The sequence below is a fragment of the Macrobrachium nipponense genome, chromosome 16 (genome assembly GCF_015104395.2).
Source record: "Macrobrachium nipponense isolate FS-2020 chromosome 16, ASM1510439v2, whole genome shotgun sequence".
NCBI lineage: Eukaryota > Metazoa > Arthropoda > Malacostraca > Decapoda > Palaemonidae > Macrobrachium > Macrobrachium nipponense.
In genome coordinates, this window is record NC_087209.1 from 19,262,129 (window position 1) to 19,289,628 (window position 27,500).

At 43.1% G+C, this 27,500-nt stretch overlaps 1 protein-coding gene across 3 annotated transcripts in view; it reads right to left on the minus strand.

Moving 5' to 3' along the window:
* Positions 1-26,238, minus strand: part of LOC135195581 (SH3 domain-binding protein 5-like) — a 132,793-nt gene extending 106,555 nt beyond the window's left edge. For all 3 annotated transcript variants that reach the window (XM_064221887.1, XM_064221886.1, XM_064221885.1), the window contains exons 1-3: positions 25,965-26,238; positions 3,924-3,986; positions 3,532-3,660 (exon numbers count right to left, since the gene is read on the minus strand). In XM_064221887.1, coding sequence (XP_064077957.1) covers positions 3,532-3,660; positions 3,924-3,986; positions 25,965-26,072 — 300 coding nt within the window. In that variant the 5' untranslated portion in view covers positions 26,073-26,238. The remainder of the gene's footprint in view (positions 1-3,531; positions 3,661-3,923; positions 3,987-25,964) is intronic.
* Positions 26,239-27,500: the final 1,262 nt, after the last annotated feature.

Below are 27,500 nucleotides of genomic sequence, written 5' to 3' on the forward strand. Positions count from 1 at the left end.
CTATAATCACTTTCACAGTCCTTACCTTTCATGGTAGCCATTTTGGATCTCATCCTGTGAAGAGTAGCTTTCAGTTCAAGCAATTTCCGAGGCCGAATCTGAATGTAAAGCAGTGAGGGCCCTGATACAGAATTAGAATCATAATTAAGAGAAGAGTTAGAAATTATCCAAAGGCTCAATAGGCCTTGTACTACTACCCGCAATCTTAGATGCAGCCCTTGGTCTGACTCTATCCCTTTCTAACTTCTCAAGTGTAAGAAGTTAGAGTCTTCCATTCCTCAACATTCAACCTCTCACACTCATGACAGGTGTTAGAAATAGAACATCCAAAACAAAACCCTACATTTGCGACATCAGTGTGAGGATCAACCGAAGCTTTCGGGTACCTCACGCCTTGCAGCCTACATTCACACACATTCTCACACAACCACTTGAATCAGACATTCTTGAAGAAAAATCAAAAGCAAGTCCAAATCCAGTCCACAGTAGCGAATGCCAAAACAACGATCCAGGTACGTCACCAAAAGTCCACAAAAAGATGATCAATTGTCTAGAAAAGCGTTCCAGTCAAGAGGTGGCAGCAACGATGTTGATACCACCGGCGACAGAAAATATATGAGTAGAAAACGGGAATGGTTCCTAGTCCTGCCGCCCAGGGCAGGCCGGTAGATCACCTGACCTACCTGTAGCGAGTGGCGCGAAATTTGAATTTCTGTCGGGGACGACGGAGTCTTAGCTATGTATATATCTGACAGGTAAGTTGATTGTATGAAAATGAGAGGCTAACTCCTCTGAGCCATCCCTGACGGCCTTGTCCATGCATGACAATACACTGGACAGCTCCCCCAAGCTGATCGAGTCTGGCTTACGAGACTGGTTGTCTAAAGCTCCGAGACACCAGTCTAAGAAGTTAAAGACTTCCAAGGACCTAAACAGTCCCTTCAAAAGATGGTCCAGTTCGGAAGTCGTCCATGACACTTTAGCTGAGGCTAAAAGGGACCTCCTTGAGGCATCAACCACGCTGGCGAAATCTCCTTGAGCAGACGTAGGAACCTTCAATCCTAAATCTTCGCCTGTTTCATACCACATCCCTGCCTTACCGCTAAGTCTAGACGGAGGCAGGGCGAAAGTAGTCCTTCCCTTTGCTTTTCTAGACTCCATCCACAAAAAAAAAAGGCGTTAACACTTCCGTTAAAGCTCTCTTAGTAGACAAAGACGTCTTCATTTTCACGAAACCTGGAGTCTGCTTGCTTTCGACGACGACAAAAACTGTGAAGGAGGAGAAGGAGGGGCAGAAGGCTGGAAAGTATCACCAAACGAATCACGAAGTAGCCGTGCCAATACTTGGTAATCTGACGAAGCCGACGTCGAAGGTTGTTCTTCGTCAACATCCTCAGAAGAACCGCTTAGTTCTCCTTATCTTCCTTGACCCCGAGTGAAAATCCGACGGAAGAGGCAAAAGTCCTTTCGCTCCAAGTCTCATGTCCGACGATGACGAGAAGAAGAGGGTAACGGATCCTTAACAGTCACAGGATCAGGAATCACCCTTTGAGGAGAACGTGAAGAAGTAGGCAGACGTGAAGCGTCAGCCAAAGCCTCGGGAACATCATCCGAGTGATAGCGAACTTCCACATTCGCGTCCACAGAGCTCTTACGACAACGTCCACTAGCGTCCATCTGAGCGTCCGACCGAGCGTCCAGCGAAGCGTCAAAAGGAGCATCCAACGTAGCGACTCTTCTAACATCCAGCGAAGCGTCCTTACGAACGTCCCGCGAAGAAACCTGGTCTGCTACCCGACGAGCGTCCCGTTGAGCGTCGACACGCTCATGTCGAAGAGGGGCAGAACGCATTGAAGTCCGTCCGACAGCCACAAACTCGTCGCCAGCAGAAACGTCGAAGTCGGAATTCCGAGCTCTACTCGACGAGAAGAGAGAGGAGCATGATGGGATCTCTCTCTAACCTGACGTCTACCGTCACCTCTAGACGAACCCTGGGGAGCAGAACGAAGCCTAGAGGGCGAAATATCAGGAGACGGGGACGAAAGAGGCGCAGGTGGAGAAGACTGTCTTGTTCTCTTGATCGGAAGTCTATCGTCCTTTCTTTTGCGACGAGGAACCGTCTCCTTCTGCTTAAGTAAAGCGTCCGTTGCCGTTGCATAGCAATGATGATCTCGTCTGAGAAAGTCTCCTTACGCGGAGACGAGCTGCGCTTGTGAGAAGGTGAGGGGCGAGGGACGCCTTCTTCCTTCTCCCAGGAACAGCCTTGGCTCTAGAGCGACTGGGGCGCTCGAGGGCGTCATCATCTGATGACGTCCTAGACTTCTTCTGGGGCGGAAATGCTACGCTTTCCGGAGAAGAATGCCACTCAGACACAGCATGACGTGAAGCAACTAGATCTTGAAGAGTCCTCTTCAAAGGTCACGAATCCGGACGAGATTCCCACCCCTTGCGCGGGGAGGACACATCGGAAGACGAGAAACAATCTCTCAGGATACGTGCTCGAGCACGCTCCTTAGCAGCCTGGGAAGCGTCCACATGAACTGCTGAAGGGAACGTCAGATCGGTGGGGGATCCCCGTAACCCTCCTTCAGGCCTTCGACATGCCCTCTCCCTGAGTCCTGGGAGTCCGGCAGAGGTCCCAGCCTAGAGCGCTATAGGGCCGATCTGACGCCCCCTCCACTTCACTAGGGGCACTATCACTGCACTTAGTTTGCCTGTTTTCAAGGGCAAGCACTTTAGATTCAAGCGTCTTCAATGAATCCAGAATAAGCGAAAGGGCATTACCCTCCGCAGACACCACTTGAGGGCCCGAAGGCAACACTACGGGGTTAGGAGACAAAATCTAAAGGAGGGTTAGAAGGGGATACATTAAGACCCTGTTTGCTACCCGACTAACTCCTGGAGGAAGACCTCCTGATCCTATCACGCTCTAATTTATTTACGTAGGATTCATACGTCTTCCATTGTAAATCATCCAAGCTTTCACACTCATTACAGCGCAAATCATATTTACACTCTTGCCCCCTACACCCTTTACACAATGTTTGAGGATCAACCAAGGCTTTTGGTAGCCTAACCTTGCATTCCACTTTCAAACACACCCTGGCGCTAGCCGAACTAGATCCAGACATATTTAAGGAAAAAAACTAAGCCAAATTCAAAACAGTCCAAAGTCACGTATGCCAAGCTATCGATCCAAAACCAAAAAACCAAAAAGTCAAGAGGATACTAAAGCCAATGAAAAGTTTTCCAAAATCCTGAGGCGGAGGTGTGTAAACAGTTGTTTACGACACCGGCGACAGAAGAAATCTGATAGAAAATGGGAATGGTTCCTGATACCCGCCTCCCAGCGGCGGGAATGGGTACTAACCACCCAACTCCCACTACGTGTGTCGTAAGTTTTAGAAATTCTGTCGGACTTCAGAGAATACAGCTATATATATATCTGACAGGTAAGTTTCATGAACAAAAAAATATTTTAACAGAGCATATAACCATTTAATTTAATAAATTCTCTCCATTACTCATTACCTGCTTGGCTCGGATCCGAGCCTCGTAATACGGCCGTGACTGCTCGACACATTTTCCTAATCTTTTAGCAAGAACATCAATACGCTGGGTTGAATCAGCTAATAGCTGCCTGAATAACATTCGAGCTTCCTGGAAAGCAAGTTTGAAATCATATCATCATCTTTCTCCAGTAAATGATATGAATTAAAAAGATATTTTCCCTGAAAAATCTCCTCATGCACATCATGGTTTAAATCATTATGTATTCTTAATATGTTTACGTAAATTCCAAAGCTTTTGCTTTAACTATGTCAAGTCTTCAGTAGTCAAGAGTGAAATGTAAACTCTTTCTTGATTACTGAAAACAATAACTGAACTAACCGAAGAGAGAAAAAGATACTACTACTACTTACATCTAGGTCTACTTCCAATTTGTTGATAGTATCAGTAGAGGTGTTAAGTTTTTCAAGCTCAACCTGTAAAATAGATGGTATCAATAGCATAAAAAACCAATTAAATAAATGAGAAACATGCACTTTCAAATCAATTTTGATACTTTACAAGTGCAAATGTCAAATTCACAAAAGCCTTATTTTGTCAATAACTTAAATTTTTTGTTGATTTACCAACATTATTTAAAAACTGTTTGTCCAAAAAAGAAATTTACAAAAAGCAGAGTGACCACTTGTTGTGTAAACTATTAGATATGAAGTACCATAAGGATAAGTAAAATGATGTGAGTAGGGTGAGGTGGTGTAATACCATACCATTGATGGAGAAATATTTGGCAAAAATCAGGCTTCAGCCAGATTGAGTAAAGTGAATAAACTCCAAGAAATGGGCCATCTATGGTTTCCATGTGAATTGTTAAAAATAATGGCAAATACAATTTTTAAATTAAAAAAATGTCTTTACTTTGTACGGAGTTTTCCCATGGTTGGGTAACACCATACAGGGTATAGGGGAACACCATACTAAGATTTTTTGACCTACCTGTAATTGTATGTTGATGGTGTGAAGGGGTTTTAAATGGCTAAGATTACTTTAAATCGATGTGTTTAGCTTATTAATGGGTGAAATAAAAGAAATCTAATACAAATTTACATTTATTGTACAAAAATAGATAATAAAATATATACATTCTTTGTACAGATTATTTACATCCCACCCTACTGCATACTGAAGGAGTTCAGTGTAGGGGAGACCTTTATTAGGGTTGCCTGCCTCTGGGTGCAGCCCTTCACAGTGGTCAGGACACCCTTACACTGCACAACCTCCACATTTTCAACATCTTCAACTGCAGGGCACGAGAAAGTGTTCTTGGGTAACAGATTTCATGCGGAGGAAGGACACCTCATATTTCCCTTTCACAATAGTTCATCATCTTACAAACATAATGAACAGGTGCCCCACTTTTCCTCCCCTCTTCGAGCTCAAGCTGCTCAATCAGCACTAAGTCCCCAACCTGGAAAAGAAATAAAAGTTTAAAGGCTGCCTCTAAATTACTTCGGTCCAGCTGTTTCTTACTGGTGCACACATATTTCCTTGGCATGACGAACAAGTGTTGGTGGATTCTGGAAGAGAGTAAATGCCATTAGGTTTTGCCAAATAATTGAAAAGTTAGGAAAAAACTAAAAAAATAAACATTAGGGTAACACCATACGCCTTACTTCTCATCCGTCTGGTGTTCCCCCAAACTACTAATTTTTTCTTTAATTTCATAAAATTAGGCTATCCCATATAGTAATCAATTTCAAACACTATACAAATGTCTTACGTTGGTTGTTGCACATTTAGATGTCATATTAACACTTTTAGCACATACAAACACTGATAAAAATAACCCAGAACTTTACCCTTCCAAAACAATCACTCTTACTTGTTTATCATTCACTGTTTCACATGTGGCTCTTATCTTTATCTTATTTCACATGTGCAATCACTTTTCAACTTGTTATTCCAAGTATTTAAGTTTCACTGGGTTTTTCCCTCGCCATGCTTGATTTTCTTCATGCTACTTCATGGCAAAAATTTTGAAAGGCTGATCTTCATTTCACTCAAGTAAGTCTAAATATGGCTATTTTCACCATTAAATCTACTATCCTATCAAATGAATCACGCCATATTTGTGGTCATGGCACACTATATTAGAACCCCCTAAAATCACAATGAACATGCAAAAAATTGATTTCTTACCTAGTAAACAGAGATGCGGCTGGATCGGCAAAAGCAAATGGCGGAGTTGTTGTTGATGCTCTTCTTCCTCAAACGGAGTGACGTCACAATATAGCCAATAGTTTTTTGTCAGGAGCACTTGTACGTTGTTTCCCCATGTACAGTACTACCCCACCTCACCCTACTTAGTAACTGTAGCGGAATGTAATATAAAAATTTTTGTCAAAGGCCAAGTGCTACGACCTATCAAGACATTCTGTGTTGAGAGGAAAATTGAGAGTGCATAAAGAGATTTTAAAGGTGTAACAGGAGGAAAACCTCACTGTTGTACTATGAAACTATTGTTAGAGGAGAGAGGAAAATGTAATGGAAGAAAAAGAATATGAATAGAGGTACATTAAAAGGAATGTAAAGGGTTGCAGCTAGAGGCCAAAGGGATGCTGCAAAGAACCTTAAGTCATGCCTACAGTGCATCATATGAGATGCACTGACAGCACTACCCCACAACATGGATGACCTGTAGAATAATCATAATACCTACTGGGAAACTGCTTGTTTATCTATTATATGGTCTCATCACTTATGTGACTTGTAAATGGTGTCTGAAGATTAATAACCAAACCCATAAATAATATATCATGTGATTAATTCAGTGATATCTGTCTATGCACTCAATCATTTTCAGAAATTTTTGTAATACGTTTACAGATATGTTTAATTCTTAACATAAATTTTGTAAATATATAATAACTGACCATGTATGATTATTATAATGATCAACAGAGCTATAATTGATTTTCTGCACCTTGAGAAATAAAAAAAAATGTGTATCAAATAGCATATGCTATTCAACAGCAAATGCTGTTCAACTTACACAATTACAGTATGTATAGTAATGAAAAGAGTGAACATACAGCAAACTTAACATAGTATAACCCAAATAGGTAACTACTTAGCGAATAGCAAAAATCACCATATTAGAATCAAAATAATTTGTAATACTACACCATGTATACTTCTGTGGAATATAACAGGCCTTCCATTGTTTTAGGAAGACAGCATATAAAAGTAGAAAATTATACTGATTTTGTAATTGAGACAGTTAGCCATGTTTATGACTTGAAAGTTTTTTGGTTTTTGAAAAAGTTCTCTTGCATATTGGTTTGGAATCCTATGTTGTACATATTTCATTGTTAGGAGATCATAGCTAGGTAAAGGAATTCTATTCTTGATGCTGGAGATCATAACTAGGTAAAGGAATTCTATTCTTGATGCCATCACAGGACCTATTATGAAAAAGTCATGATACTTGTGAATTTCACCTATGAAAAAGGAGGAAAGCTGCAGAATTTCCAAAGTAGTTCTTTATTAGGAAACCTTACTACAGTATTAACCTTACTCCTATGCCAGTAGCTATGACGATAAAGCTGAAGTTGAAGGGACTTCATCAATAATTTTTTTCTTGGAGAACTAGCCCTTCTAATAATGAAAAATGCCCTAGGAATAACTGCCAGTTTGCAAGCAAGAGGGTCTTATTGATCCAAGAAAATTAGATTCCAGCCACCTGTTAACCCTTTTCTAGGCTAACTATACTAGTGCTTTGGCTGTATTGATCTCTGTCCCTAGATACACTGTCCACTGTGAGAGGGGTCAAGTCTATTTCTCCTCAGTTGAAAGGGCTAGGAGAAGGACTAAGTTGTTACTACATCTCAGCTACTTGTGGAAGGTACATAGGTCCACACCACGCCTCTTATTCCTTTTAACATAACATACTTTCTGGCAACCTTTGGGAAATGGACCCAGCTTGCATAAGGCTAGATTAACCTAAATCAGCTGAACTAACTATTATCAATATAATGCAGGTTAACAGTATATACGGAACTGTAGAGCGACTAAAACAAAAACACATGAAAATGCCAACATATCCAATGATAGAGGGACCAATACAATACCATAAAACATACATCCTTCACACTAATGCATACCATAAAAATGTTATTGTTATAATACAATTAAGTTTGTTCATACTTACCTGGCAGATATATATATAGCTGTATTCTCCGAAGTCCGACAGAATTTCAAAACTCGCGGCACACGCAGTGGGCGGCCAGGTGGTAGTACCCATTCCCGCCGCTGGGAGGCGGATATCAGGAACCATTCCCATTTTCTATTCATATTTTCTCAGTGCCACTGTCTCCTGAGGGGAGGTGGGTGGGCACTTAATTATATATATCTGCCAGGTAAGTATGAACAAACTTAATTGTATTATAACAATAACATTTTGTTCATGCAACTTACCTGACAGATATATATATAGCTGAATCCCACCTTCGGATGGTGGGAAGAGACAGAATAGGATTTGTAGGAAACTTAAATTAAGTAGATGATGTACACCTTGGTTCCTCACCTGTTAGCAAAGTAGACTCTGTGATTACTGTCACTTAAGCCTGCTTGTGCTTAATCCGAGTTGCCAGCCAGGTGGAGACCTGTAGTGCTGGTGCGCTCTGGATGCTCTGTCAACGGGGACGTGACCTCAACGTGACAAGAACATCGAGCCATACATATGAGGGCAACGAAGCAACTGACCACCACCTGACCAACTATCCAAGACCCCCTGAACACTAAACTAAGAGATGGGAGGTCTTCACCAAAGACTCACCACAACCAAAAACACAACAACTAAAAACTAACCTAAACCTAACTAAGGGATAGGGAGAGAGCTACCTTCAGCCCCCAAGACTGTGTCTGCAGAAACGTATGGCCCAAGAGAACAACAGTCCTCGTATATCGTTCTCACATCTCTCAAGTAGTGTGAGGCGAATACTGAGTTGCTCCTCCAAAAGGTGGCGTCAAGGATGTCCTTGATCGACATGTTCCTTTGGAAGGCAAGCGAGGTTGCGACAGCTCTGACTCGTGAGCTTTCACTCGCAAGAGGCTCAAATCGGTCTTCTGGTAAGACGAATGAGCCTCTTTAATCACGTCCTCAGAAAGAACGCCAAAGCATTCTTGGATAATGGTATATCGGGTCGTTTAACCGAACACCACAGATTATCTGAGGGACCTCGTACCTCCTTTGTCTTGTGAACATAAAACTTTAGAGCCCTGACAGGGCACAGGGCTCTCTCAGGTTCTTGGCCCACAAGGCTTGTCATACCCTTAATTTCAAAGCTCCTTGGCCAAGGGTTAGACGGGTTTTCATTTTTTGCTAAGAAAGTGGGACTCAAAGAGCAGACAGCATTGTCACCTTTGAAGCCCACCTGCTTACTAATGGCTTGAATTTCGCTAACTCTCTTCGCCGTCGCCAGAGCAGTTAGGAAAAGAGCCTTCTTCGTCAAGTTCCTAAGAGACGCTGCATGGAGAGGCTCGAAAGGACTCGACATCAACAGTCTAAGGACTAATCTAAGTTCCAAGAAGGAGGCCTCGCCTGAGGTATCTTGGTAGTCTCAAACGATCTCAAGAGATCGTGAAGATCTCTGTTGTCAGTAAGGTCTAGGCCTCTGTGTCGGAAGACTGCTGACAGCATACTCTTATATCCCTTGATGGTCGGGACTGCCAGCTTCTGCATATTCCTTAAAAATAGCAGGAAATCGGCTATCTGGCTCACAGAGGTAGTGGAAGAGGAAATTCCCTCCTTTCTACACCATGCCCTGAAGGAAGCCCACTTCGACTGGTAAACAGCCCTCGAGGAAGTCCTCCTTGCGTTGGCGATCGCTTTCGCAGCTGCTTTAGAAAAACCTCTCGCTCTGGCCAACTTTTTGCGATAGTCTGAACGCAGTCAGACCCAGAGCGGAGAGGTTTCGGTGATATCTTGCGAAGTGGGGCTGTCTGAGTAGATCTTTCCTCCAGGGCAACGTCCTCGGAAAGTCTATGAGGAAGGACATTACCTCTGTGAACCATTCCTTCGCGGGCCACATCGGGGCGATCAGGGTTAACCTCGTCCCCTCCAATGCCGCGAACTTCCTTACGACTTCCCCCATGATCTTGAATGGCGGGAAGGCATACAGGTCCAGGTTCGTCCAGTCCCAGAGCAGAGCGTCTATAGCGACTGCTCCCGGATCCAACACAGGGGAGCAATAAAGAGGCAACCTCTTCGTCCTCGACGTCGCAAATAGGTCGACTAAAGGACGTCCCCACAGTCTCCATAGTTCTCGACAGACGCCGGTGCAGCGTCCATTCTGTCGGCAGGATCTGATCCTGTCGGCTGAGAAGGTCTGCTCTGACGTTCTGGACTCCTGCGATAAATCTCGTCAGGATCCTGATTCGCCTCGCATCTGCCCACAGCAGAATCTCCCTCGCTAAGCAAAATAGAGGACGGGAGTGTGTACCTCCCTGATTCTTTAGGTACGTAAGGGCCGTGGTGTTGTACGAGTTGACTTGGACAACTTTTTCTGCAACCTTTTGCTGGAAGAACTGTAGCGCCAGGAAAACCGCCGCTAGTTCCTTCACATTGATGTGCCAGGACACCTGTTCCCCCCTCCAGGCGCCTGACACTTCTTCCCCTCCTAGTGTTGCTCCCCATCCCGACACCGAGGCGTCGGAAAACAACACTAGGTCGGGGCTCAGAAGCTTTAGGGACAACCCCTCTCGAAACTTCCGAGGATCTAACCACCATCTTAGATGGTTTTTCACCGATTTGGTGATCATAAAGGTCGCATCCAGATCCTCTTTGACTCTCCATTCCTCCGCCAAGAAAAACTGGAGAGGCCTGAGGTGTAGTCTTCCCAGGGAAACAAACTTTTCCAGCGAGGAAATGGTCCCCAGCAGACTCATCCACTCCCTCGCCGAGCAGGCTTCCTTCCCCAGGAAGGCCGAAACTCTCTCTAAGCCTTGCAGCTGTCGTTCCTGGGACGGAAACGCTCGAAAAGCCACTGAATCCATCTGAATCCCCAGATACACGATGGACTGTGTTGGGGTCAGATGCGACTTTTCGAGGTTGACCAGAAGTCCCAGGGACCTCGCCAAGGCTAATGTGAAGTGAAGGTCCTTCAGACACCTCTCTTCTGACGATGCTCTGATAAGCCAATCGTCGAGATACAGGGACACTCTTATCCCTGCAGAATGTAACCATCTCGCTACGTTCTTCATGAGCATGGTAAATACCATCGGAGCCGTGCTTAATCCGAAACAAAGGGCTCGGAATTGCCAAACTTTGTCCTTTAACACAAACCTCAGAAACTTTCTTGAAAGAGGGTGGATAGGAACGTGAAAGTATGCGTCCTGTAGGTCCAAGGACACCATCCAGTCGCCCGGTCTTAAGGCTCCTAGAACCGACTGAGGCGTTTCCATCTTGAATTTTTTCTTTTCTATGAAAAGATTCAGCCTGCTTACGTCCAAGACTGGACGCCACCCCGACGACTGCTTTGGTACCAGGAAAAGTCTGTTGTAATATCCTGGTGACCCCAGGTCTAAGACCTGTTCCACCGCTCTTTTCTTGATCATTTGATCTAAAAGATCGAAAAGAATCTGACGTTTCTCCCCTTGATATGACGGGGAAAGATCTCTGGGAGTTGTGGATAGAGGAGGAGGGTCTCCAAAAAGGGATCTTGTACCCCTCTTCCACTATCTTGAGGGACCACGCATCTGTATCTCTCTCTCTCCACGCCCCCGCAAAGAACTTTAGCCTGGCTCCGACCGGCATCTGAAGGACTTGATTTTCACTTAGAAGATTTAGGCTTGAAGGAAGCTCTTCCTCTTGAAAGCCCTCTCCCTCGAGGAGCAGCTCTCGAGGTAGGAGCGCCACGAAAGGGTTTAACCTTCCTAGGTGGTCGTCCAAAAGACGACGTAGTAGGGACTGCGGGACGTCTTGAAGACTGGGCCAAGAGGTCCTGGGTAGCCTTCTCCTGTAGGCTCACTGCCAGGTCCTTTACCATAGCCTGGGGGAAGAGATGGCTCGAAAGAGGCGCAAAGAGAAGCTCCGCTTTCTGCGTTGTAGAAACAGACCTAGCCGTAAAGTTGCAGAAAAGCGCTCTCTTCTTGAGAAAAGCAGTGCCGAAATTAGACACTAACTCTTCCGAACCATCCCTGACGGCCTTGTCCATGCAGGATAACACATTGGACAGCTCCCCCAGACTTAACGAGTCAGGACTCCTAGATTGAAGATCCAGGACTCCCAAGCACCAGTCTAGAAAGTTAAAGACCTCAAGAGTCCTTAACAGTCCTTTCATGAGATGATCAATCTCCGTTGGCGTCCACGAAATCTTAGCAGTCGATAAAAGGGACCTCTTCTGAGCATCGACCAGACTAGCAAAGTCCCCTTGGGAAGACGACGGGATCTTAACTCCTACTTCTCCTTTGGTCTCATACCAGATGCCGCCTTTCCCACTGAGTCTTGAAGGAGGAAGGGCGAAAGTCGACTTGCCCTGATCCTTCCGACGTTCCATCCAATCTTGCAACTTCTTAAACGCCCTCTTAGTGGACAAAGAAGTTTTCATTTCCACAAACTCCGGAACCTTGCAAGACTTAGATGACGAAAACTGAGAGGGTGGAGACTTGGGAGCTGCAGGCTGGAACTTCTCTCCAAAAGAAGAGCGTAACAGTCGAACCAGCACTTTGTAATCTGACACAGACGAAACCGAAGGCTGTTCCTCCTCAACTGAGTCCGCCGGGACTACTAAGCTCTCCTTCCTCCTAAGAGGCAAAGGAGATTGCACCTCTGGAGAGGGCGTTGCGCCCAACGGGTCTAGCCTTCAACAAAGGCTTTCGAGGATTAAGTGTAGCAGCTTCTTCAAAGCGACCGACCTTCTGTCGATCCTTAGAGCTCGAAGAACGAAGAGCGTCTTGACCGCGCTGAGCGTCAAGAGAGGCTCCTCTAACTCGCTCTAGAGGAGCGTCCTTACGCTTTCCGCTAAAGCGTCTAGCTTTCGCTTTCAAAGCGTCCTTCTGGGCGCTCTCGAAAGCCTTCTCAAAAGTCAAAGCGTCTAGCAAAACGTCCCGACGAGCGTCCTCAAAAGCGTCCTCCAAGGCGTCCTGCCGAGCGTCCTCAAAGGCGTCCTGACGCGCAGGCTGATCAGGACGTCGAGAGGGAAGAAAAGCGTCCTGTCCACGAGACTTCCTACCCGTAGAACGAGAACGAGGAAGCTCCGAAGGAGAAGCAAGCGGAGACAGAGACGAACGAGGAGACGGAGAAGGGGACTGCCTCGTCCTCTTGACAGGCAGTCTGGCGTCCTACCTACGCTTAGGCTCGACTGCTGCTGGGCGAGTCTTCTGAGCCATTAAAGCTGACAATTGGTCTTGAAGAGACACAAGAATATTCTTCGTTGGTGAAGAAACTAGAGGAGGTGAAGGGCTGAACCTGTGAGAAGACGAGGGGCGAGGGGACGCCTCCTTCCTTCTCACAGGTACAGCAACCTGCCTCTCCGAAGCGCGAGAGAAGCGCTTCTCAGCGTCGTCCTCAGACGACGTCCTACCTCTCTTCTGTGGAGGAAACGCGTCATACGACGCAGGAGAAGACCGCAACGATAACGGAGAGAGGGGAGGCGTGAGCGTCTCCCTCGGAAAAGTCCTTTTCAACGGACGCGAGTCTCTCCGAGCGCTCCACCCCCTTGCGCGGGGAGGGCGCCTCGGAGGACGAAAAACAGTCCTTAAGGATGCGAGCCTGAGCACGCTCCTTGGCAGCCTGGGAACTAACAACAGGTCCTGCCGAAGGGACGCCAGATCAGTGGGGAGCCCCCGTAACCCTCTTGCGGCTTTCGACATACCCCTCCCCACTCCCCTGAGTCCTGGGAGTCCGATAGAGGTCTAGGCCTAGAGGTCCATTATGGGGCCGATCTGACGCCCCCTCCACAACACTAGGGGCACGATCACACACTTTACTTGAGCCGTTTTCTAAGGCCAACACTTTGGACTCTAGAGTGCGTAACGACTCTAGAATCAGAGAAAGGGCATTACCTTCTCCAGACACAGAATCAGGGCCCTCAGGCAACAACACAGGATTAGGTGAAGCAAATTCTACTGGTGTTAATATAGGTGAAATGTTACTTCCCTTACCTTTCGTAGAACCGCTCTTGGAGGAAGCCCTCCTGATCCTATCGCGTTCCAACTTACGCCGATAGGACTCATACACCTTCCATCCATCATCAGTCAAACTTTTGCATTCAATGCATCGATCATCCAACAAACAAACATGCCCCCTACACCCCATACATACTGTGTGGGGATCTACCGATGATTTCGGTAGCCTCACCTTGCAATCACTCTTCACACACACTCTGAAGCTCACTGAACTTGATCCAGACATCACGTTCACAGAAAAGCCAATCCAAAATAAAAAAACAGTCCACAATCGTGTATGCCAATCCAACAATCCAGAGTCAATAACCAAAAGTCAATCCAGATACTTAGAACGAGTCAAATCCAAAAATCCTAGGCGGAGGTCTGTAAACAGTTGTTTACCGACCGGCGACAGAAAAAATATAATATAGAAAATGGGAATGGTTCCTGATATCCGCCTCCCAGCGGCGGGAATGGGTACTACCACCTGGCCGCCCACTGCGTGTGCCGCGAGTTTTGAAATTCTGTCGGACTTCGGAGAATACAGCTATATATATATCTGTCAGGTAAGTTGCATGAACAAAATGATATTTTTATAATAAAAATGATATTGTTATGATACAATAAAGTTTGTTCATACTTACCTGGCAGATATATATATAGCTGTATTTTCTGAAGTCCGACAGAATTTCAAAAACTTCCGGCACACGCAGTGGTTGGCCAGGTGGTTAGTACCCATTCCCGCCGCTGGGAGGCGGGTATCAGGAACCATTCCCATTTTCTATTCATAATTTTTATTTCCACTGTCCCCTGAGGGGAGGTGGGTGGGTACTTGATTATATATATCTGCCAGGTAAGTATGAACAAACTTTATTGTATCATAACAATATCATTTTGTTCATGAAACTTACCTGTCAGCTATATATATAGCTGAATCCCACCGTTGGAGGAGGGAAGGGACAGAATAGAAGGATTTTGGAAAACAAATGCATGCAGATGATTTACATCTTGGTTCCACCTGTTAGCATAGCTGACTTCGTGATTACTGTCACCCAAGTCTGCTTCTGCTTAACTAAAGTTGCCAGCAAGGTAGAGACCTATAAAGCTGGTGCACTCCAGATGATCTGTCAACGGGGGCATGACCACAATGTGACTAGACCATATTGACCATACCATGAGGGCTAAGAAGTAAAATAAATATATATATATATCACCACCTGACCAACCTAGCCAAAGTTAAGGTGTTTTAACTAAGGCTTAAGAGTTAAGAAAAGTCGCCATTGGCGGCGACTCAATAACTATTAAGAGCTCTTCCTAACCATTTTCTACAGGATAGGACGAGTGGTACTTCTTGCCCCCAAGATTGTGTCTGCAGACACGTCTGGCCCTAGCGAGCAGCAGATCTCATATGCCGTCTTCTCATCCCGCAGGAAGTGTGAAGCGAACACAGAGTTGCTTCGCTAAAACGTGGTACTCAGTATGTTACTGAGTGCCATGCTCTGTTGAAATGGTTCCGAGGCCGCGCCCTCACCTCGTGAGCATTCAGATCAAAAGATTTCAAATCTTTGTGCAAACACAATGAAGGAGCCTTTTTGAAAGAACTCCTTAACACTAAAGCCAGGGTGTTCTTTGATATGGGCAAGTCTGGTCATTTTCGGAACACTGCAGATTGTCCGAAGGACTTCGACTTTCTTTAGTTTTATGTAGATAAAACTTGAGAGACCCAACAGGGCTCTTGCCCAATAACTTGTGCCATCCCTTGATTCCAAGCTCCTGGCCCAAGAACTAGACGGGTTTCCATTCTTAGGCCACAACAGAAGGTTTAGCGAACACACCGCATTGTGTTCCCTAAAGCCAAAACTTCTGACGATGGCTTAAAACCTCACTAACCCTCTTTGTCGTATCTAGAGTGGTTAGAAAATAGGTCTTTCTGGTCACGTGCAATAAGTTAACCAAAAGGAGAGGTTCGAAATGCTTTGACATCAAGAACTTCAGACGACGTCTAAGTTCCATATAGAAAGCTTCGATCTGGACATGCACAGTCAGTCCGTCTGTACTAAAGTCAGGTGACCGACCAGGTGACCAGTCAGACGAATCAAGGACAGCAAGGCTGTACCCTGAAGACTATAATGCACTATTCTTCACTGAAGGATGAGTGTCTGGATTGCCTGGGCGATTCAAGCTAAGCAAACCTTGGGGGTGTATCAACTCAACCCGTCGTCAGCGAATCAACTCATGAGCAACTCCTGACTCTAGCTTCTGGTACCAGAAGAAAGGAGCGCAGAGCAAAAAGGCGATTCAGTCCCGAAGGACGAATGCCTGACAGTCCAACCTGGTCTCATGTTACACGATCATCGGGGGTGTATCAATGCAACCGACTTCGTCAACAAGAAACTCAGGGCTACTAAATGTCGCCTGATCTCGCACGAGTGTCTGACTCCGAGAAAACAGGTGAGACAAAAAGTAGATGGTGAGGCGGAGTTTCGAGATTCCACAGAACTCAAAGATCGTGAAGGGCTTTGTTGTTTGACAGAAGCAAATCTCTGAGCCCAAAGGCCGTCAACAACATATTTGCGTACTATTCTTTAATAGTTGTGACTGCCAGCTTATCCCATTCTTCAGACGGAAAGGGAAGACGGTAATCTTATTCCTGTCAACATCTCGATAGTCTGAACGTACTCAGAGCGGAGAGGTTATAGGTACCTTTCGTGTTAGAGTAGACCGACTCTCTCGGAAAAGGTCCTTGGAAAATGAACTAGGAAGGACGTGACCTCTGTGAATCCAGGATCTTGAAGGCCAACATGGGGCGATCAGCGTCATGTCGCTCCCTGTGACGTCTTAAATCATCTTATTACATTTCCTAAGTGTTTGAAAAAAGGGAAAAAAAAAAAGACTAAACATCCATCCCCATTCAATACCATAGGATGGCGTTTAATGCTACCGCTCCCGGATCGAGAATAAGGGAGCAGAGAAGACGAAGCCTCTTCATCCTCAACATAGCGAAGAGATGAATGAAAGGACGTCCTTAGTCTCCACAACTCTCAACATACTTCTAAACAAAGATTCCACTCGGAAGTCAGTAGTTGCTGCCGTCGATCGAGAAGATTCGTACGGACTTTTGCAATCCTGTAACGAACCTCTAGAGGATCGTTACATCTATGCCTGTTGTTATAACACGCTCTTTCTCGTAAACTCGAACAGGGACCGAGAGAAGATACTTCTTATGATATGAGAGAGCTGTGGAATATCCGAGTTGATCTGGACCACTGGTTCCAAAAACTCGTTTCGAGGACTGGAGGGACGACCGAATTGCTTCCACTTCTTTCAGATTATGTTCCAGGACATCTGAAACCCTCTCCAGATGTCCGGCACCTTCTCTCTATCACCTCAGGTGATACTTGACGCATTGAGAGATGTTCAGAATCATTCCTAGATCTTGGATAAAATTTCAGTTTTCCGGTGGGAAAAAACTGTAGAGGTCTGAATTGCAGTCTATTCAGGGAAACAAACTTCTTCAGGAAGGAAATGGTCCCCAGCATGCTCATCCATTCCCTCACTGAGTATGCTTACTTCCCTAATAAGGCTGCGCTTTGCCTAAGCAGGAGAGCATATAATAGTGCAATATTGCGGTAGACTCGTAGTCCTATACCGTGCAGTAACGAGCACCGAAAGAAGTAAGAGATATCTCTGTTGAACATAGTAAGGCAAAACGAATGCAATGTTTATTCATTCATGTAAGAAATCCCCTCAATCTTAGGCTAAAGTCCGTGATTGCAGAGCAGAGATACAGTTAGTCAGTCAAACCAGCAGGAGAGAGAGACGTAACCGCCAGCACAGATACGGTTAGTCAGTCAATCCCGCAGGAGAGAGAGACGTAGCCTTCCGCGCATGACAGCGAACGAGCTGCTACTGGCTCGGTTGGACTGGAGGACAGTGACAGCAGCTTACTTTCGTCGTCTCTTACCGTTATGCCTGGGTTGCCAGCTACTCTATTCTACGAAGAAATAGGTCCGTTATTTTTTGAGCAGAAAGAGACTCTCAAGCTGGTATATTTAAGCGAAACAGAAAACGCTAAATATAGAGGTGGGTTTGTGTCGTCAAAACACTACCATACAACGGTAAAAGATAAATTGGAAACTCCTGGAAGGCTGCAGGGAGTAACGATTAAATGTCCATAAAATAATAGACAATAGACCTCTCGGTTGCCATCCGAAGAGGTAACTACAGCAAGCGTATATGACTTGAACCAACCAGTAGTAAAATAACGCAAGGCAAATTATGATAATGTTAGATACAATAGTTTGTTCATAACTTACCTGGCAGACATATCTATAGCTGAATTCGGAAATACAGCTACATATATATCTGACAGGCAAGTTTCAAGAACAAATCTTAGAGAATCGAAGCGGACAGCTCAAGCTTCTTATGTTATTGGACGTAAGCGTTCATTGACGTAGTCTACAAGTCTATTTCTTGTACGAGTCTGTGATTGATGAATGAGAGCTCTTCCGAATCTTGTCAATAAGAGCTTATCCGCTTACGCAATATAAAGTTATTGAGATGTTTGTCAATGAGAACTAACCCATTTACGGGACAAAGAGATATTTTGTCAATGAGGGGATACCCACTTACTTGACAAAACGATAGTATATTGTCAATGGGGGAAAGTCACTGAATTGACAAAAAGTAATCCAGGAAGTCGAGCATATTATTTTTCCGATTCACGTATCAATCGAGGAAGGGGCAAGAATCCTGTTAAGAGACTGGGCTTACGGCAGGTAGGACCCCGATGTTCAACTTCGGCAGCGTAGTCCCGATACTAGGAACTAACAAAATCTATCATCTGAAAAGCCCCTTCAGATGGACTAAAAAGCTTGCAAGCTAAATTTATTGGCAGTATGGCAAAGGAAGTCCTGTCTTGCGCTTTCCTGAAGAGCGTCCTCTTGATGAGTGCCTTTGCAAGAATCCTACCGAACGTTTTCGAGCATCATGACGTGGAGGACGTCGAGCTTTTACATAACCCGTAACTGCCTTATCGCAAAGTCTTGACTGCGGTAGAGCAAATGAGATCTTCCCTTGAGCTTTCCTTAACTCCATCCACCTTTGCGAAAAGCAATATAAATTGACAGAGATCTCTTGAATTCACGAAACCTGAGGTCTTGCTGGGTTTTGAAGACGAAGTTGCCTGTTCACTTTAAGCTTCCTCCGAAGCACTGCTTATTTCACATTCTTTGCAGGTGAGGAAGAAGGTATCACCGAAGGTAGAGGTAAAAATTCTTTAGGCCCAAATCATAAACAAGAGCTTGAAGAGTTCAACAGAAACGTTCAGCCAGGCGACACACCTGGCGTGCGCTCGGCGTCCACTGGTGCGCGCTTGGCATGCACCTGCGCGCGCCTGGCGTCCATCCGAGCGTCCAGTCCAAGCCGAGCGTCAAAAGAAGCGTGCAGAAAAGCGTCACGCTCCTGACAGGCGTCAAAACAAGCGAGAGAAACTGCCTTCAGGGAAGAGCGAGATACATCTCAGAGAGAAATCCGACTGCACGAAGCAGTCTCAGGAGAAGGGTTGATCGTGTGAGAATACGAGGGGCGAGGGAACGCCTTCTTATTCTCACAGTAACAAAGCTCGGACGTCCGCTCTCAAAAGCGTCCTGCTACTATGACTTCTTTTTCGTATTTCTTGGTGGAAAGACGTACACGTGATCAGGCGACGTTCGCCTTCTTACTTCTCACTGAAACGCATAACGAGAGAGAGAGAGAGAGAGAGAGAGAGAGAGAGAGAGAGAGAAGACGTGAAGCGTCCTCTTCTATAAAGCTTCTATTTAGAGGGCGCGAGTCCTTCCGAAAGCTCCAACCCTTACGCGGGGAGGACGCTTCGGAGGACGAGAAGCAATCCTTCAGGATTCGTGCACGTGCACACACTTTGGCAGCCTGGGAGTATCTTCAGGTCTGCCGAAGGCACGTCAGATCGGTGGGGGTTCCTCGTAACCCTCCTTCGGCTTTCGACATGCTCTCTCCCTGTGTTCCTAGGAGTCAAGCAGAGGTCCCGGCCTAGAGGCGAAATAAGGCCAATCTGACGCACCCTCCACTACACAAAGGGCACTGTCACTGCACTTAACCACTTCACTTTTGCTCTCTAAAGCAAGCACTTTCAATTCTAAGTTACGAATCGAAAGAGTATTAGAGAAAGGGCAATACCCTCTACAGACACTGTTTTAGGGCCCGAAGGCAACACTACAGGGTTAGGAGGTACAATTACAGAAGTAGCACTCTTCACAACAATGAAGGAGAGCGAGCACCTCTCGCAGACATATTCATAGCCCGAAGGCCATACTACAGGGTTAGGCAAAATAAAGTCTACAGGAAGGTTAGCAGGTTCACTACCCTGACTTTTGTTTACTGATTAATTGCGTACATACGAATCATACGTCTTCCTTACGGAATTAGACATGTTTACTGATTAATTGCGTACATACGAATCATACGTCTTCCATACGGAATAGACAAAGTCTCACATTCCTTACATGACAAATCTCAACAAAGAAGCAAGACCCATTCCCTTTGTGCATACCAAGTGTGGATCTACCGAAGCTTTCGGTAGCCACACCCTATCTTTGCAGAGAACACCCTCTGAAACTAGCCTAACTAGATTCAGATATCTTATGCAAAAATGAATCAAATTCAAATCAATTTAAGATAGCGTATGCCTAGCCACAAATCCAAGTAAATAAATCAAAAGACAATTAGGATACTTAGCGGCAATGAAGTTTCCAAAATCCTAAGACGGAGGTACTGAAAACAGGTGTTTCCAGCACCGGCGACAGAAAAATTATGAATAGAAAATGGGAGTGGTTCCTGATACCCGCCTCCCAGCGGCGGGAATGGGTACTAACCACCTGGCCGACCACTGCGTGTGCCGGAAGTTTTTGAAATTCTGTCGGACTTCAGAAAATACAGCTATATATATATCTGACAGGTAAGTTTCATGAACAAATGAAGTTTATAAATATACTAACCAAGTAATTACTTGGCTCACGATTATCCTTGCACGTGGCTAATCGTTAGCTAAGTAATTACTTGTCAAGTTACTTTTATAAAAATTCTATTTTATAATAAAATGAAGTTTTATAAATATGCTTACCAAGTAATTACTTAGCTAACTAACGATTAGCTTTTATAAAAATATTTGTATAATAAAATGTAGTTTTATAAATATACTTACCAAGTAATTACTTAGCTAATGACTAGCCTCGCGCGAGGCTAATCGTTAGCTAAGAAATTACTTGGTAAGTTACTTTTATAAAAACCACTTTATGGACGAGGCAAAGATTTGGCATTACATCCATTTTACAAAGGATCTAGGCAACATACCTGTTTGGGAATCTTAAATGAATAACTGACCTTCATTTACCCTATATTTCTTTACACCAAAAATAACGGCTGTGGAACTCTTGAGACACTACCACGACCACCTAAATTAGCTATATGCTGGCTGCTTTGTAAGTGAGGTATATCTAAACCTACGATTTTAGTACCTCCTCAGTCCTGAAGGATGATTACAGTGGAACCCTTGTGTGGCATTATTGCAACAGCATATCCTGTAAGGTAACTCCATATAAACCAACCCATGGAAACAGTTATCAGCTTAAGCATGTTGATGAAGCCATCATATCTTCTGAGATCTAACAGCCTATAGCTCTTATCTACAAACCTGCTATGAGTCCTTAAAGAGAAAAGGTCTTAATAAGAGCATCAGGTACAGCTAATAGCGGTGAAGGGATTCCTCAACAATTGTACATGGGTCAACTAAAGCTAGTGAAACTCACCCGTGTTCTTTTTGCATAAAAACAATTTTTCTTTGGATGACAAACAGCTATAAATAAGTGGACTGTACTGCCACAAAACATCATCTGAAGCTTACTGAAACCAACCAGTTCTCCCCTGTCATGGTTGTTCTTAAATAGAGACTGTCTAATAATCTGTCTTTATAAGTGCTTTATGTAAAGTCTTAATATTATCTAAGTTTAATTGTTCAACGTTGAGTCAATTTCTAAAAGACTGTGTGAATTAGCCACTGGTCCTTCAAATAAAACATGGAAGTAACTAGGTAACTAAGAATACAGATTTATCAGTTTAGTAATGGGCCAATATACAATGTGGTGCAGAACTTATTAAAAACTTCATACAAAACACATTAGTCTTTATATGGCTTAAGACATAATAACCTTGGGCCTCAACAAATAAAGGGCATAATGAAATAAAAAATTAATTAAAAAAAGCAATAAAGATGCATTTGAAGATAGAGCTGATCTTTTACTGAATAATAAAATGCACCCGTGAAATTATCTTAGAAGGTACATTTGATTGCAGCACTGAAATTAAAATATACTGTACGTATTCTCAATTTGTACACTTATACCCAAAGCACCATGGTGTAAACATACACAACTTTGAACCGAAAACTCAAATTTGCTGATGGTCACTGCTGAACTAGGAAACTGACACAGAAAACTGTTGTGTTAAATGGGTTCTGGGGACCTACACCTGCCTTTCTCCCTATGATGAGGGTTTATAGTCCACCAGAACATTAAATAAGCCACCTGAGATGTTGGGCAGCATGAGAAGTTTCTGGATTGGTGCCTTTACAATTTGATGTGTATCTTTTATTTAAGGATCAACTCCAATTTTACAGCTTTAACACAAGTCAATATTAGACTGTAGTTCAAAAGTCAAAGCAGAGGAACTGGGACAAGAAACTTTCATACCCCAAGACAAAATTCTGAAAATGTCCCTTGAACATTTTCAGAACAAGAATGAAGCCTCTTGGCCCAATACAGGACCAAGAAAATAATTAATTTATAAAATAAATAGACCAAAAAGCTCAAAAGCAATAAAAAATGTTAAATACAAATTGGTAGCCAGAGATCTGGTATTATCCATAAATTTGATCCACCTCTGTGATACAGGCTTACTAGTCTGCCATTTCACCTGAGATTTAAATGCAGAACTTTCAGAGAATGGGTATTCTAGTCCACATCATACCAGAACAGACTGCATGGGAAAACATGGTAGAACAGAATTTGGTTGGTATAAATTAAGAGAACTATGAAAACAACATCCAATACCTTTACATACCATGAATAGTTGAACCATTCTCTAACTATAATGTAGAGAGATGAAAAGAGATAAAATATGTAACAGCAACTTTACAGAGGTATTCCAAAGGATGCTCAAGACATGGGAATTTTTTCCAACCAACAATGGTATTTGTCTTACTAATAACTTATCACTCACTTTCAATAAGGAAAAAATACTGCAATTACAATAATGCAAACAATTACTCTGGGTATTGGCAAGAAATTATTCTACCAAATTAGCATTACCTCAGAACATTTCATAATATTTTTCTTCTATATCAATGACACTTCAAGAGCAATATATCCTTACCCTAACCTATCCTTGGGCATCCTGTTCTGGGCTGGCCAGGAAAAGGTGCCCTGACCTCATGGACCCCACAGCAAGACGACATACATAGCAGAAAGATACACTCTATTCTTTATCATTACCCATATTTATCAAAATCCTTTCAAAATTTTCCATAGCTTTGACAATTCTTATTTTAAATGGCTTGGCGGGAAAACATCTGCCCAAGCTATTTAGGGAACATAAGATAATTATGTATTGGTAGGGTAACAAAGGCACTAAAATTGTTGATTAATACCAACAGAGATATTTATTGCATTTTGTTAATGTTTTTGTTTATTTTTACATCTATGATATTTACTGTCTTTTGTTTATGTTATTTACCGTGTTCTGTTCATGTTTTACATTCCTCACCATAGGACTTGTACTAAATAAAGCTCCCATTCTGAATGTAAACCTGCAGTTGCCAAGCTAGAGGGCAAAGGTAGTAGTCTGTAATTTGGTAAAACTGAAGAATACTACAATGGCCTGGTTCCTGGCAGTCGCCGACCCGGATATTTACTGCCTTTTCCTTATGTTTTTGTTTATGTTCGTGCATTTTTATGCTTATATTTACTGTCTTTATGTTTCAAATTCATCCCCAAAGTACTAAACATGGTAAAACTGAAGACTACTACAGCAATCTGCTTTCTCATCAATTGCCAATCAGAATATTTACTGCTTTTTACTTATGCTTATTATGATTGTTTGTGATTATAATTACCATTTTTTGTTCGTGTTTTTACACTCACCCTCAAGGGGATGGTACTAAACACAGCACCTGCTTTGCACATAAACTAGTAGTTACTGAACCAGTGGGGCGCAGTAGCAGTCTTCAGTTTTACCGGCAATTTTACCAAAGTGAACCCTAACTATACAAATTGACAAGGTTTATTCAGCATAAGTTAAAGATTTAATCATGAGGATATAAAATGAAATATGTTAAACATCATTATTACACATGTAGTGTTCAAGCCCCAGTTATTTTTCAGGAGACTCCAGCCACCTCCCACATTGTAATTTATATTTGGTAGATCTAAGCCGGTACGCCAACTTAGAATTACCTGTTTCTTTGCCCAGAACTAGACTATGGCAGTTTTTTTATCGTAATTTACTTGCCTTACAAGATTTTAAGGTGATACTTTGCCGGTTGACTGTAACTAAGTTGTAATTTACCTTTGAGCTCTATACGTCGGTATATGGGACTGTCATGTTGTTTTCAAAGGTACATTACAGTTTAGTTACAGCCAACCGACAAAATATTACTTTAAATTCATGTTAAGCAAGTAAAATAAGATAGGAAAATGTCAACTGTTATAGTCAACTTCATTGTGGAACGCTGGCTTAGAATTATGTACCTTACATTTTTCAGGGGTGAAACACATCAAAACAGAAACCTTCTTCTCAATACATAACCTGTGCAAATGCTTAATAAGACAAAAAAAATTAATTAATATGACTTATAAGGTAGGACAATACTGATTCCCCTGCCCCCTCCATATCTAATACGGCAAAATTGTAACCAGTAAACACCCCTAGGTTATGTAAGATTGGTATTCTTAGATTCTAGCCATTTTTGCATGAAAAGCCCAAAACGGTTTTTCATGCAAAAATGGCTATCTGGAGTCTTCCGAAAAATTACCCAAGACCCAAGCTTAATTAATACAAACTGCATATGGGAAACAACCAAGTGAATGAACTAGCTGATCCAGTCTTGCCCGCTTGTTGATCCACCCTCCAAAAAAGTACTTTAACACTTCCTCACAACGGAGATGGGCACCAGTCATGAGTCATCAGTGGTGGGAGCAACACCTTGAGACCTCTACTCTCCTTTCGAAGTAGGCAAGCAAAAGTACTTTTTCGGAGGGTGGATCAACAAGCGGGCAAGACCGGATCAGCTAGTCCACTCGGTTGTTTCCTATCCCTAAGCTATAGTAGTAGTCCTATACAATATACCTAAAACATATAACTAACACATCATGGAGTTATTCTAGGAAGCCAATTGTTAATTTCTGTGATCAAATTACATCAGCCTAAACCAAAAATAGCCAAGGGACTCTGGCGAATTTAAGATTCCCAAAACATACAACTAAAACACACAACATAGGGTTACTGTAGGAAGACAACCGGATAGTTTATTACTTAAATTAAGGGTAGATCTAGGGTACCTATCCGCGGTGGCCCAGACTATGGCAGTTGCAGTTTTTCTATGCAGCTTTACCTACTGAACAAGAAATTTAAGTAATATTCATTTGGACAACTGTAATTAAACCCCAGGGGCCAGTACTAAACACGGCAAAATACATTGGATGCCCCAATCCCTAGTGGATGTCGTATCCTAGGTTACGTTTCTTGCAGGGTAATTCTAAAGATTAGGTAGTTCCGCACGAACTGCAAGGAATGTAACCGTGGATACGACATCCACTAGGGATTGGGGCATCCAATGTATTTCGCCATGTTTAGTACTGGCCCCTAGGGGTTAGCTAGGTAATTAGGTACAGTCGTCCGAATAAATATTAGTAACTACTTTAAATTCTTGTTCAGTAAGTAGCCTAAAATAACATAGGAAAGCATCAATTGCCATAGTCTAGGCCACCGCGGATTGCTTCTGTAGAAATACCAAATTAAGTCCTAGGTAATTCAACATTAAAGGATAATTCGAAGCCACAACTGTGTTCTGGGATCGGCCCCTTCGTCTGCAACATCATCTGCACTAGGGCCAATGAACTAAAATACACACCAGGGAGTTAGCCTATTGTAGTTAGCCAACTGGCCGTTTCATTGGTCAAATCAAACCCTAAGGGAACAATAAAGGATATTCCAGTTCATACCTGTATTCGGGGATCAGGCCCTTCGTCTGCAACATCATCTGCATTAAGGTCAATCTCCGAATTAGCCAGCGAAGTTGCTGACTGATCATTCAGGTCCACCTCCTCCATTGTCACTACTCCTAAAGGCTGCTGCTGATGCTGCGCCTCTTTCCTGGTCCAACTACCTTTCCATTAACGCCATCGGGAGCGTGGCCGTCATTTTAACACACATGGACTGTAACACAGAAAATAAACATCTTCGACCTTACACCTAGCCTATTTCGTCTGCAGTGGAGACCGTAGTCTACCTCGCGTATTTAGACACCTTGCAACTTTGACATATATTGTATTGCTTCTCATTTATCAATAGGAAAACTTTGCCAAATATGGTAAGAACATCAAATTTCCAAAATAATTACTCAAAACAGGGTATTAACATCACTCTTAACATTAAATTCTACCGATATTACCTTTATTAAAAAGAAGCAGGCTGTTGAAGTTTTGTCCACAGTATGATTTTATGCCGTACATCGATTTATTAAGAGCTACATTACATTACTTTTGTTATATTTTTTCCTGTAAACAATATGCTAATACAAACCAGGTCTGCGTATTCATCCAGTAAAGAATCCTACATGAGAGACACCACGAAGAGGTTTTCAATCAACCTGCTCGGTAGACATTCGGACTAATTGCAGGTTGGCACTGGAGACTGGAGTAACGTTAGCCCTTTAATTCTGTTTTGCAAACATAGGGGGATTAGATTCCGGCTCTTTAATAACATTTGAGAGGACAGTTAACTATATTCAAATAGAAATGAAACTGTACTAAAACTACTTTCCTAGATTATTATATAACTTTATTTCCCTGGTAAGGAAACACTGCCTGGCGTAGCTACAGAATTCCTAGCACTGCATTTTGTTGTCCCTTCCGGAACACCAAGACCAATACAGATCATAACGGGTGTCAAAGTTGTATGACGCACGACGATACATTTTTTTTTAAATATTTGCCAAAGTTAAGCATCATCGAGGTTTGTTGCAAGTTTTTGCCTACACCTTTGAGACAATTGTAAAGATACAGATTATATGAATACAGATGTGATGAACATTATTTGGAAATACGTATATGTGTTAATTAATTGCAGGTGGAACCAAATGTCTCTACTCCAGGTAGCTTTTTGGGATCAGAAAAATAATTAAGAGTGCTACTGAAATAAGTTTTTTTATTCGCTAGCAAGTTAGAGTGAACCTATTTTAAATATGCCGCTTTATCAATCTTCAGAAACCATCTTCAATCATCAGGGTACAGATAAAACGTTAGAATAAAGGTGCATTTTACTATTTCGTGGGCAGCATTTTCTGTAACCATTGCAAATATACCTCCTAATACAATGTAATTAATACATTAAATCATTAATAACTACTTGGACCTCGTAGATATATGTATGCAATTTACTATAGGCTAGAAATACAAATTGACTGCTAATCTTAGGATGACATTGTATTATTTTATGTAATAAATATTTAAGCAAATAATACCTGCCGTTAGGATAAC